The sequence below is a fragment of the Erinaceus europaeus genome, chromosome 11 (genome assembly GCF_950295315.1).
Source record: "Erinaceus europaeus chromosome 11, mEriEur2.1, whole genome shotgun sequence".
NCBI lineage: Eukaryota > Metazoa > Chordata > Mammalia > Eulipotyphla > Erinaceidae > Erinaceus > Erinaceus europaeus.
In genome coordinates this window covers 35836177-35849203 of record NC_080172.1, presented here as the reverse complement: position 1 = coordinate 35849203, position 13027 = coordinate 35836177, and the positions used below count along the sequence as shown (strand labels likewise).

The following is a 13027-nucleotide window of genomic DNA, read 5'->3' as shown; positions in this document are numbered from 1 at the left end:
AAAGAAGTAAGATAACTAGAAAGATTCAAGTACTTGTCTAAAGTCAGACAATTTGTATTTGGTGAAAGTTGTATACAAAGTTAAGTCTACTTTATTTCTTATTTCTGAGCTTATCTGATGGTCAGTCTACCATGGTGCTTCCAAGGTAGCCAACTTCACTAGAATTCAGTCTACTCATGTATAAGATGGGAAGTGGGAGTTGGATGATTTAGAACCGAAGTTATTTGCTAATTCTGCTAATCTAAGAACTGAACACAGACTAACAAATTCATGTAGCAAGTAATATGAAGAATAAAATCTGTTTTCTTACTTCCTTTCAGTAATATTTCTATAAGAATATGTTTAAAGATAGGACAATGGGTGGCGGTGTGCTGGGCTAAGTGCACATAGTATAAAGTGCAAGGACCCAGGCAAAGATCCTGGTTCCAGCAGGGGAGGCATCGCTTCACAAGTGGTGAATTAGGTCTACAGGTGTCTCTCTGTCTCTCTCCCTCTCTATCTTCTCCTTCCCTCTTAATTTCTCTGTCCTCTCCAAAAAAAATAGAAAAAAATGGCCATAGGAGCAATAGATTTGTAGTGCAGGCACTGAGCCCCAGCAATAACCCTGGAGGCAAAAAAAAAAAGAGAGGTAAATGGAGGTAAGAATGATGTAGAAAAAATATTCGGGGGGCGGGGAGTCATCCATCTTTGCTCAATTGCCTCATATGCTTCTCTGCCACATGCTTTCTCATTTTCCTGATTAAAAGTTTAAAATATCTGAAAAAAAAAACCCTCAGAGGAATACTTTGAGAAAGTAAGGGATAAAAGTTTTTAACAATGGAATAAAACCTACTCATTTGAGTCTTATAAATACAAAAGGAAGAGGACAAAAAGGAAGAGAACAAAGAGATAAGTCATGGGCCTCAATGTTAATGGGATTCATTGGAGTCCTACTCTGCAATAAAATTGTTTCCTTTAGGACAAAATGGATGGAACTGGTGGTGATTATGCTTAGTGACGTAAATATGGAAGTTAAGGAAAGCTACCAGATGATTTCACTCATATGTGAAATATAGAAACTTGAAATACATAATCTTGAAAAAATATACAGTCAACCCATATCTAACTAGGTATACCACTGCCTGTGGTATATGAAAGTATGCAGATATTGCTAGGCATTTTTTATTTCATCATTAAGAGTATTGAAGCAGTAGCATGACACAGTGTGATCTACCTCTCAGAACTTTCCTCTGGCTCCTGCACTTGAGAAGAGTACTACAAGAGGCAGGGTTACCAGACAGAAGGCTGAGACAACAATCTCAGTGGGGCATCAATGGCACAGCATTCAAGAAATAGTGAAAAGCATGGGACCTGGCATGAGAGAAGAACTAAGATGACATAGTCACACATCACTCACAATGACTTTCTTCCTCATCACACTGGAAAAGTGATGACTTATAGGGGATCTGTTTCATAAAAATGCACAACTGTCAGGAAGAAATGTTTGAGTAGAAAATAACATTAGGACGCCATACCTACAGACATCTAATCTTTGCCAAGGGTGCCAGGCTATTAAATAGAGGAAGGAGAGTCTCTTTTTCAAAAGGTATTGGAAAAATTGGGTTGCAACATGCAGAAGAATGAAACTGAACTACTATATTTCATCACACCAAAAGTAAATTCCAAATGGATCAAGGACTTGGGTGTTAGACCAGAAACTCAAAATACTTAAAGGAAAATATTGCCAGAACTCTTTTCCGTATGAATTTTAAAGGTATCCTCAATGATACAATGATACAAATCCAACTACAAAGAAGACTAAATAAGAAATAAACCAGTGGGGCTACATCAAATTAAAAAGCTTCTGCACAGCAAAAGAAACTACCACCTAAACAAAGAGATCATTTATAAAAGGGGAGAAAATATTTGCACAACATACATTAGACAAGGGGCTAATAACCAAAATATATAAAGAGCTGATGAAATTTAGCAACAAGAAAAAAAAAATGACCCCATCCAAAAATGGGGAGAGGATATGAACAGAATATTCACAAGAGAAGAAATCCAAAAGGCCAAAAACATATGAGAAAATGCTCCAAGTCATTGATTGACACAGAAATACAAATAAAGACAATGAGATATCATATCACTCCTGTGAGGATGTCATACATCAAATAAGGTAGTAGCAACAAATGTTGGAGAGGATGTGGGGACAAAGGAACCTTCCTGCACTGCTGGTGGGAATATACATTGGTCCAACCCCTGTGGAAAGCAGTCTGGAAAACTTTCAGAAGGCTAGAAGTGGACCTACCCTATGACCCTGCAATGCCCCTCCTGGGGATATATCTCAAAGAACCAAACACACTCATTCAAAAGATTTGTGTATACCTCTGTTCATAGCAGCACAATTTGTAATAGCCAATAGATGAGTGGCTGAGAAAGCTGTGGTATACATACACATTGGAATACTACTCAGCTATTAAAAATAGTGAATTAATCTTCTTCACCTTATCACCTCATCTTGGATGGAGCTTGAACAAATGTTAAGTGAGATAAGTCAGAAAGAGAAGGATGAATATGGGATGATCTCGCTCACAGGCAGTAGTTGAAAAACAAAAACAGAAGGGAAAACATAAAGCAGAACTTGGACTGGAGTTGGTGTACTGTACAAATGTAAAAGACTCTTGAGTGTGGGGCAGCCTCAGGTCCTAGAACATGATGGCAGAGGACGACCTAGCGCGAGTTGTATTGTTATGTGGAAAACTGGGAAATGTTACACATGTACAGACTATCATATTTTACTGTCAACTGTAAATCATTAATTCCCCAATAAATAAATTTTTAAAAAGTAAAGATAAAGGACATTGGATAATGGGTCTGGAAACCTGGATCAATCACTCCTAACAATGCCTTTCTACTGAAAAGTTATGTCATCTTGAACAGTCATGTCACTTCTCTAGACTAAGTCATACGATGAAAAGACTAGATGACTCCTATGGTCCCATGGAGAGCTAACTTTCTGTGACTCAAAAGTCAATTTAATTTTTTTAATGTTTATTTATTTATTATTGGATAGAGACAGAGAGAAAGGGGAAGAAATAGAGAGGGAGAGAGACATCTGCAGCCCGGCTGCACTACTTGAAAAGCTTTCCCTCTGCAGGTGGGGACCAGGGGCTTGTGTGTGGTTAACTAGGTGTGTCACTACCTGGCCCTGGCCCCTCATTAAACATTTTTTTTTAATTGTTGTTTTATCTTTGAGAGAGAGAGAGAGAGAAAGGGAGACAGAGGAAGAGGAACAGAGACAATAAATTAGATACAGAAAGACCAGGGAACTGCTTAGCTCTGGCTTATGGTGACACTGGGGATTGAATTTGGGACTTCTGAGCCTCCAGCATGAAAGTTTTTTTAATTCCCAGCCCCAAAAGTCATTTTCTAGATAATTTTGCATGTTTCTTTTTCCTAATGCATTGGTGATAAATGTGTCAATCATACAGTAATGCCATCTTTATTTTAGAACAGGAAGTCCATCTTCCTAGAAAGTACGTATTTTCTAAATGCAGACAAATTTCAACATTAACTAAGATGAGAGACCATGTAGAATAAATAAAAGAACAGAATACACTATTAGTATAATACAATTTGTCTAGAATGCTATGATGGGACTTGTGTTATAATCTGAATAGTTTAATAAATTTGAAAGAAATTCTAGGAAGCAGTGTGGTCTTATTCTAAGTATAGTCAAATGTAGTATGTCAGATTTAAATAGAATTTATTTGTGTACATTACCCTGGGATTCACCTGCAGCAGCAGACATCACAAGCCAGGCACTGCAGTGACTTGTAAATAAGCATTAGTTAATGAATGAGGAAAATCTGTAACTTCTGATAGTTGAGCTAAAGATAAGGCACCTGTTTCCAGTTACCCATAAGAAAATGTGTTAGTGCAGTTTTATTAAAATGTAATTTAAAATATTTTTTTTAAAAGATTAATTAGTAAAAACATGAATTTGAGGAATTTTACTTCAGATTTTTTGTCACACTTACCAAGTCTTTTGCATTTAGAGACACTTCATCCCACCAGGGGGAGATAAAGTAATATTCACAGTTCAGAATTCTCCTGAACATGAATTGATCACCTCTTTCATCGTAGAATGGTTCAAATCCACACAGTCTACAGACACAAAATATGGAATGTTTTAAAAGACCTCAGCATATTTTTCTCAGATTTTTTGCAGAAATTCAAAGCTGTTTTTGTTCATGGTTTATTACCAAATCAAGCACATCCTCTATAAGTATGTAGCTGACATTTTATAATTTGCTTTTTGTTATATAAATACAGTCACATCTTTAGTAAGTAATAATGCTATAAAGCCATTAAGATTTCCACAAAACCTTAAATCTTATAATAATTTAATTATGACATAAATCAACAATAGTCCTAACACCTACTGAGTAAACAGACACTGAATAAACAGAAAGATGTTGATTAAAATTCCTATTTGTGAGAGTCCAGTGGTAGTGCAGTGGGTTAAGCACACGTGGCGTAAAGAACAAGGATCGGTTAGGATCCCGGTTCAAGCCCCCTGCTCCCCACCTGCAAGGGAGTCGCTTTACAGGCGGTGAAGCACGTCTGCAGGTGTCTCTCTGTCTCTCTTCCTCTCTATCTCCCCCTTCTCTCTCAATTTCTCTGTCTTTATCCAATAACAAAAATTTTTTTAAAAATTAAAAAAAAATAAAATAAAATTCCTATTTATTGTAAAGTGGAAGAGTTAAGTATTTGAGAAGAGTGAAGCATAAAGGTTAAAGATTTTTTCAAATAATTTTTATTCAGCTCCAGCCACTGGAGTTTTCTATGGAAATGAGTAAAGCCCTATATTTCTATTCTGCTGAGTTTAAATTTCAGAATAAACAAAAAGCTAAAACTATTGTCAAGGAATTAATTGCCTTTTAAAACTTAACACAGTGAACAGAAGATAAATAGACAAGGGTGACAGTCTTATACATGGCCTTCACTCCTGTATCTCTTAACATTTCACTATGTTCACTATCTTCATTTCCCAATACAGGGTCAGCAAACCCATGAAAGTGAAAATATGAAGAGAAACAGTGAATTGTGGGCCTATGATAACAGTGATTCCAGTTGTGTAGGTAAATGAAGGTACAGAAATCACTGGGGACCGAAAACAAATTGAAAAGATCCCTGTAAAAGTTTCCTGTAGACCAAATGATGAAGTATAAAAGACCCATGTGTTGTATGTGTTTAATTTGGTAAACAACAGAGAGGGTGATGGGAGGAAAAACAATAAATTAATTGTTATTTGATTGTTTACTAGCACTGGGACATGCACGTCTGATTTCACTGCTCTGGCCACTTTCTTTGCTTCAGATAGGAAGACAGACAGACAGACAGACAGACAGATGATAGATTAGACGGATAAGTAGGCACTTAAGCTTTTTCTATTGACATAGCACCTCCTATGTGGCATCAGGCTGGATCTGGGTCATGTAGATGGTAATGCAGCCACTCTACCCAGTAAGCTATCTTTGTGTCCCACAAATGGATATGATAAAAACAAAAAGAAACAAACAGAAAACACTTCCCCAAATTATTCTCTCATGATGGCCAGGTTGGCAGAGTATGAAATGTTCAAGTGAGTTTCTTTGAAAAAGCCATTTCTCATTTCCTTTTTGACTCAAATATGTTTGTATCTCTGGAATATTTTGGAGTCAGAAAAAAAAAAGACAAAGCACAGACTCAGTGAGACCCTCCCCAAACTTCAGTGGTCCACACAGAAAATCTTGCTCTAACATCTCTGGATGACAGAAGTCAGGCTGACCTTGACTCCTGGACCTTCTACAATATGAGAAAAATAGAGAAAAATTTCTGCTTTTAGTTACTCATGGAGAAATAAGTCACCTTTCAATGCTTAAGTTTATGTTTCTTTTTCTGGAAATCTATAGAGAAAAATGACAGTGCAGAACAGACAGTGTTTGAATACTTTTCTTTTATCTCGGTCATGTCAGTGAATTTGTGCACTGGTGACAAGGTAAAAAGTTTATGCAACGTCAGCTCAAAATGCCAAAAATGGAAGAAATGTGACTCACAGCAGCAAACACACACACACACACACACACACACACACACACACGCTGCAAAAACTCTTTAGAAATGGTTATATTTGGATGTTAACAGTGATAGTTAAGGAAGATATTAGCACTATGCAGTCTGGAAGTGGGAATAATACAGACTTGCTGTTTCTATGAACTGAATTCTAGTCATGATAACTATAGGAAAGAGTCTGAATCTTTGTCATCACCTAATTATGATTATAACCTAAGCATTGTAGTGGCTGCTTTTTGTTTGTAGAGGCAAAAGATTTAGGTGTAAAAGGTGAAAGAACCAGAATTCCTGTGGGAATGTTTTCATTTTGAATTGTTTTCATTTTTGATGAATTGTTTTCATCTTTGTCTACGGTTACCCTTAGAAAAGCAAAGTCAGCCACAAAATAGCCTGGTAGGACTTTTAATAACAATAAAATGGGCCCAAAAGCACAGTTTACTGGAGAAAATGTTCCAATAACTCTAGTGGACTTCAATTATTTATGGACCACAGATTAAATATAAAGTCTTCAGGCTTAGGAGCCAACAGAAACGAGACCAGAGCTAAAACTATTAGTTGTAAGCAATATTATTAATTTAATGGGGGGGGGGGCGCTAACACTGTCTACTTTCAACCAATACCTATTAATGACATTTTATATTAAATTAAAAAAATTAATGCTATGGAATAAATTGTGTCCCTACCCTACTCAAATTCATTTGTTGAGGTCCTACTCCCTCAGTGTGACAGCACTTGGAAATGAGTTCTTTGGGTGGTTAACGTTAGGTGAGATCAGTAGTATGGGGATATTGTGATGTTAGTATCCTTACAAGAAAAGAGACCAGAAGCCTTGCTTATTCTCTTCTGTGGTCATTGTGGCTGTCTGTAAGTCAGAAGAGAGGTCTCACCAGAAGCTGTCTTCTGAAACTGAGATCTTCCAATCTCTAGAACTGTGAGGAATTTCTATTGTTTCATTCACTTGGCCATAGCATTTCCATACTAGTCTAAGCTGACTAATATAATTCTTTTTTTTTTTCCACCAGGGTTATCACTAAAGCTCAGTGCCGACACTACAAATCAACCACTCATAGGCAGCCAATTTTATTAGATAGGGCAGAGAGAAATTGAGATAGGAGGTGGAGAGAGAGAGGGAGTGAGAAAGACAGACACTTGCAGACCTGCTTCACTGTCTGTGAAGTGTGCCCCTTCCCTGCAGGTGGGGAGCGGGCTTTAACCCAGGTCCTAGCACATGGTAATGTGTGCACTTAGCCAGTGTGCCATCACCCACACCCCCATAAACTTTTTGATTTAATTTGAATTTAATTTTATTATTTTATGCCATCAAGGTTACCACTGAGGCTCAGTGCCTACATGATGAGCCTATAATTCCCAATGGGAGTAATTTTTCTTTCTTTTCTGCTCCAGACAGAGAAATACTAAGGGTGAGAGCAGGATGGAGAGAATGAGAGGGAGATAGAGGATGGAAAGATGGAGAGGGAGAGGGAGAGATAGATAGATAGATAGATAGATAGATAGATAGATAGATAGATAGAGACCTACTTTACCACTCATGAAGCTTCTTCCCCTGTGTAGGTGGGACTTGAACCCTGCTTCTTGAACCTTGTTTCTTGTGTATGGTAAGTATACCATACTTCCTGACGATACACTTTTTAAGACCTCTCCCCCCAATTTCTTTATAGATCTGAGTATTACAGATTCTGGAAATGACTTTTGCAGTGTATCTTCCAGATGACAACCAAACCTACTTGTTTTGTATTCAATTCTTGAACTCCATGATGTCTTAGTTTAGGAGTTCTATAGGTACCTTCCTTTCTAGATACTCTTTCATCATTTTTTTTCTTATTTCTCTCATCTTCTGCTGCAATGCCATCATCCTTTCAGTGATTTTTCCTGAGACCTCATATTTATTAGGATAAGAATTCAATAATGCAGTTGGTAATGCCAAAGAATGAGGGATTTAGGATTTAGTTCAATTTTCCTGCCAGAGATAAAGTTTCATAAACCCAAATTTCTTAAAACCTAACAGAGACAGGAAAAGAAATGAATAGCCAAAATGTTTCTGATTAGAAATGTGTTACTGTTTAAAACATTAGTCATTTGCCTTTTAAAAAGGATCAATAATCCAATTATTTTGATGAGATGTGAACAAGTAAAATAAGAGCAAGCTTAATAGATGGACAGTTTTAGCTCAAAGAAAATCGCAAATAAAAAAATGAAGTTTATTTTTGAAGAATTCTATCACTAACTACATTGAGTATATGTCACAGAAAATAACAAAAAAGAAATCTACCTTGCCTTTTGTGAGGACAATGATTATCTAGAAAATGTTAACAACAAAGCCAAACAGATTGCATAAAAATTCACTTACAAGATGTAGGTGATTATTCCTACAGACCACATATCCACCTCAGGTCCATAGGCACAACCTCTAAGAATTTCAGGTGCTGTAGAAAGAATAAAAAGGATATTAAATTGGCATTTAAGTTCAACATTTCCACTTTCATTACAGGCAATGGAGAAGAAATGACTTTATCAAGATTAGAACTAGTCTCTCCTCAAACCAAAGTATAAGGCTGCACATTCCTTTTAGTGAGAGATTTAAGTCTATGTATAAAAGTAAAGCTATTACTTTGATATTCTACATGGGGATGTGAAGATATTGCTCAAGTTATATAGATAAAGCTATATCTCTGTTATGAAAGACTCTTTACTTCAAAGGAAGCTTTTTTACACATGGGAAAGGAAAACAGATTAAAAACTTAGCATAGCAAGAGGAAGAAGGCATGATTATGCTGCCTTAGGATCTAGATCTGTTTAAAGCACAGGGCACGAAGAGAGTGAGAGGGTGTGTGTGTGTGTGTGTGTGTGTGTGTGTGTGTGTGTGTGTGTGTGTGTGTGTGTAGGGTAAGGCTAGCACAGTAAGTGGGAAGACTAGGGAGTTTCTAATGCCAGAAGAACCAGGAAGGTACCCGGCATGTGTCCCTGTCAGAAGAAAACAGACACATATGGTGAGCAGCTTGTCCCCAGTCTGTCTGAGAATGTGAACTGAGAAAGGGATATCTCCATGTACAGTGAGAATGTTCCTTCTGGCCCTGCCCACCAGTGTGAAGGTGGGTGGTTTTCTCAGTCACAGGAGAACCCTGTGGCATAGAGTAATGAGAACTTTCATGTTCTTGTTATGTAAGAACTGTGAAACTGGGGAGTTAGCTAGATCCGGTTATTTGCACTGAAAGTTGGAGATGTTCTTTATTGCCTAACAAAGAAAGGAAAGGAGAAGGGATAACTCCACTATCAATATAGAATTAGGGCTTAGACCTGGAGTCAAAAGCAGTCTTGTTTTATTGCTCTTGTTTTATTGTTATTGCTCTTGTTTTATTGTTGTAGTTCTTATTGTTGTTGATGATGTCATCACTGTTGGATAGGACAGAGAGAAATGGAGAGAGGAGGGGGAGGCAAGAGAGGGGGAGAGAAAAATAGACACCTGCAGACCTGCTTCACCGCCTGTGAAGCGACTCCCATGCAGGTGGGGAGTCGCGGGCTTGAACCGGGATCATTATGCTGGTCCCTGCGCTTGGCGCCATGTGCGCCCAACCCACTGCGTTATTGCCCGACTCCCACCTTTTTCTATTTTGAACCAAAGTGCTGTAGGTGTCAAGTAGTATCTCTGAGGAAAGAGATGACTGATGGTGTTAAGGGCTCATTGAGGGTTTGGCGTCATGCTGCTCCTTCCTGCTAATGTACAGGATTTTTTCACCAGGCAGGTTAGAAATGTCAGGTTCAGTACAAACTGTCAAAGAAGTTGTCCTCTAGGGATTCTCAGTTCAATTTATAGAAAGGAACACTGAGTTTCCACTTGCCTCTTCCCATACTCTATCCTATCACCCCATTTTCTTCTAATCAAGACAGTCTCTTCCTGTAGGAGTAATTATTACATAAAACATAGGAGATAAAATGCTTGCACTGTGAAATGAGAGCATGCATTCTAGCACTTTAAGCAGCAATTCAGCAAGATGCACTCTTTATGGAATTGAATCTTGGGCCAAGAAGTATTTCTCACCTGTAGGTGAATTATTCCTAGAAATACTCCCTTTTAAGATTTAATTAACACAATTAAGAAAAAGGCATGCTCAGTGTCAACAACATTCACTCTGTTGGGTTTGCTTTCCTATCCCCTGGGCAATCTGTATCCCACCAAAGGCTCCTTTGGGCCCTAACAGTGGCAACACTGAACTCCCACTCACACATGTGCTCATCATAGTGCAGATGAAACTCAGGTTAGACTGCCAATTTTGGGAAGGCTGCTAATTCCTGTCTTTGCCTCTGAGAGCAAACGCTAGAAGAAGAAGAGCTATTCCATATGAATGCATGTATATTTAGATTGCATCTTTAATATGCACTAGTCCTTCCCCACCCAGGACTTCACTAAACTGCTACCAAGTTCCACCCTGACATTTACACATAGATACAGAAATATGTTGAAAGAATCTTTGACATTTTCCGTATGTTGGTTTTACCCAAACTCTTAAATGAGTCGGATTAACTAAGTTCCATGTTTATTTTTTAAATTCTAACCTGTTAGCCACTGTGATGCTAATAAAGGACTAATTACTGATGTTTATTGTCAGTTAAGTAGACACGGATTATTCAGTTAAGAGAAGACCTTTAGAATCTGCTTCTGGTCCTTTTCCCAGTCATGACATAAGCTCCCCAAACAATAACTTGGATCCACCTGCATATCAGATTTCAGGCTCAGGGAGAAAACAAAGCAAAACAAACAAACAAACAAACAAAACACTAGTATAGCTACAGGCCCTTTGAAATATAACTAAAATATGCCTACTACTATCTACAAAATGGAGGATCCCCCAACACTTCATCTGCACTATTCCAGCCTTTAGGTCCATGATTGTTCAACAATTTGTTTGGCTTTGTATGTTAACTCTCTTTTCAGCCACCATGTTCCAGATGCTAGCAGGATGTGACCAGACTTCCCTGGACAGACAACCCCACCAATGTGTCCTGGAGCTCTGCTTCCCCAGAGCCCTTCCCCACCAGGGAAAGAGAGAGACAGGCTGGGAGTATGGATCAACCTGTCAATGCCCATATTCAACGGGGAAGCAATTACAGAAGCCAGAACTTAAACCTTCTGCATCCGACAATGATCTTGAGTCCATACTCACAGAGGGTTAAAGAATAGGAAAGCTCCCAGTGGAGGGGATGGTATACAGAGGTCAGGCGGTGGGATTTGAGCGAAGCTGTACCCCTCTTGTCCTATGGTTTTGTCAATGTTTCCTTTTTATAAATAAAAAGTTAAAAAACAAAACAGAGCATCCCTTTGGCACATGCACTACCAGTGACTAATCTGGGGAACTCATGCATAAGAGTCCAACACTTTACCTGCTAAGTCACCTCTCAGCCTGCCTCTTAAGGGTTCGGGTTGTTTTGGTCAATTTCCTGCTTAAAGCAAGGTCTCTGAGAAAACATCATAGTGAAATTAAAGTACCTAGAATGTGTCAGAAAGCGTGTCCAGGAATAAGTGTCAGAGAGTGAGCGTTGGTTAATAATGGAGCACACAGGGCCCGGGTGGTGGCGCACCTGGTTAAGCACACAAGGATGCAGGTTCAAGCCCCTAGTCCCCACCTGCAGAGGGAAAGCTTCATAGGCAGTGAAGCAGGGTGGCAGGTGTCTCTCTCCCCTCTGTCTCCTCCATCACCTTTCAATTTCTCTCTGTCATTATCCAATAATAAAATTAATTAATTAATTAAAATTATAAAAAGCAATGAAAAAAAAAAAAAGAATCTGTTGTGCTTCCCAATCTCCCCACTAGAGTGCTTACTTGTGTAAGATGCCTTGGAGGCATCTGTCTTTTATTTTTACTTATTTAATAATGAATAACAAATCTGTTGGATAAGAGGGCTACAATTCCACACAATTCCTACCACCAGATCCCACCCCCTCCATTGGGAGCTTTCCTATTCTTTATCCCTCTAGGAGTATGAACCCAGGGTCATTATGGGGTGCAGAAGATGGAAGGTCTGGCTTCTGTAATTGCTTCTCCACTGGACATGGGCATTGTGGGTCAATCCATACTCTCAGGGAGGCACCTGTCTTATTAGTTCTAGTGAATTAAACCTCCCATGGTGGGATTTCCAGCGATTCTTATTGCCAAAGTTCAGATGAAGCTTTCTGCATCCAGGCTTAGGTCCCAAGTGGAGTGAATCCATGGGACACAATTCTTTTTCAATCCAATTATAAGGCATCTGGTTCTCTAACCAGACATAGGAGTATCTAGAATATTGCAATCTTTGGTAATAGCTCCCTGCTTAGCAGTGGTTGTCATCCTATTCTCCAGAGGTAGTTTATTTTCTTGAAAGCATTGTGTTGTAACATGAGTAAATGTGTGGCTTGAAAAACTAAATTTTCCACAGTGAAATGGAACTTGAGACACAAGGGACATAGATTTGTATTTCTCTATATAGTAAATATCTCATAAAATACTTTTTAAAAAATGAATTTGAAGTATTTACAAACTGTAACATAAAATTTAGGTGAAACCAAGCCTAAACACCTAGAAGTAAGTGATTACCATTTGCTGTATACCTTCAAATACTTCCAGCTTCTAGTTAATAGTCTGATTTTCACTTTCTTCAGAACCAGCAGAGCTTACTCTGGTAATCTAAATGAATCTTCTCTAAGATCCAAGAGCTTTTTCCAGTGTCTTTCAAACTCTGGCACATCAGCATTTCAAATCTCCCTGATATCCAATGTCCTTGCAAGGATGTCTAGTAATTATAATCATTTTAAAGTGACACATCAATCTTTTAATGTCGTAATTTCTTCTAGCTGTCTCTAGACCATTTTTTTTAATGAGTTGCTAGTACTTTTACATTTTTATTGTCATCAGGGTTATCATTGGGGCTGGACTGAC

General features: G+C 38.3%; 1 protein-coding gene across 3 annotated transcripts in view; it reads right to left on the bottom strand.

The window, feature by feature from the left end:
* Positions 1–13027, bottom strand: part of CAMK4 (calcium/calmodulin dependent protein kinase IV) — a 267756-nt gene that overhangs the window by 7663 nt on the left and 247066 nt on the right. For all 3 annotated transcript variants that reach the window (XM_060201264.1, XM_060201263.1, XM_007531867.3), the window contains 2 exons: positions 8468–8543; positions 4023–4149 (listed from right to left, as the gene is read on the bottom strand). In XM_060201264.1, coding sequence (XP_060057247.1) covers positions 4023–4149; positions 8468–8543 — 203 coding nt within the window. The remainder of the gene's footprint in view (positions 1–4022; positions 4150–8467; positions 8544–13027) is intronic.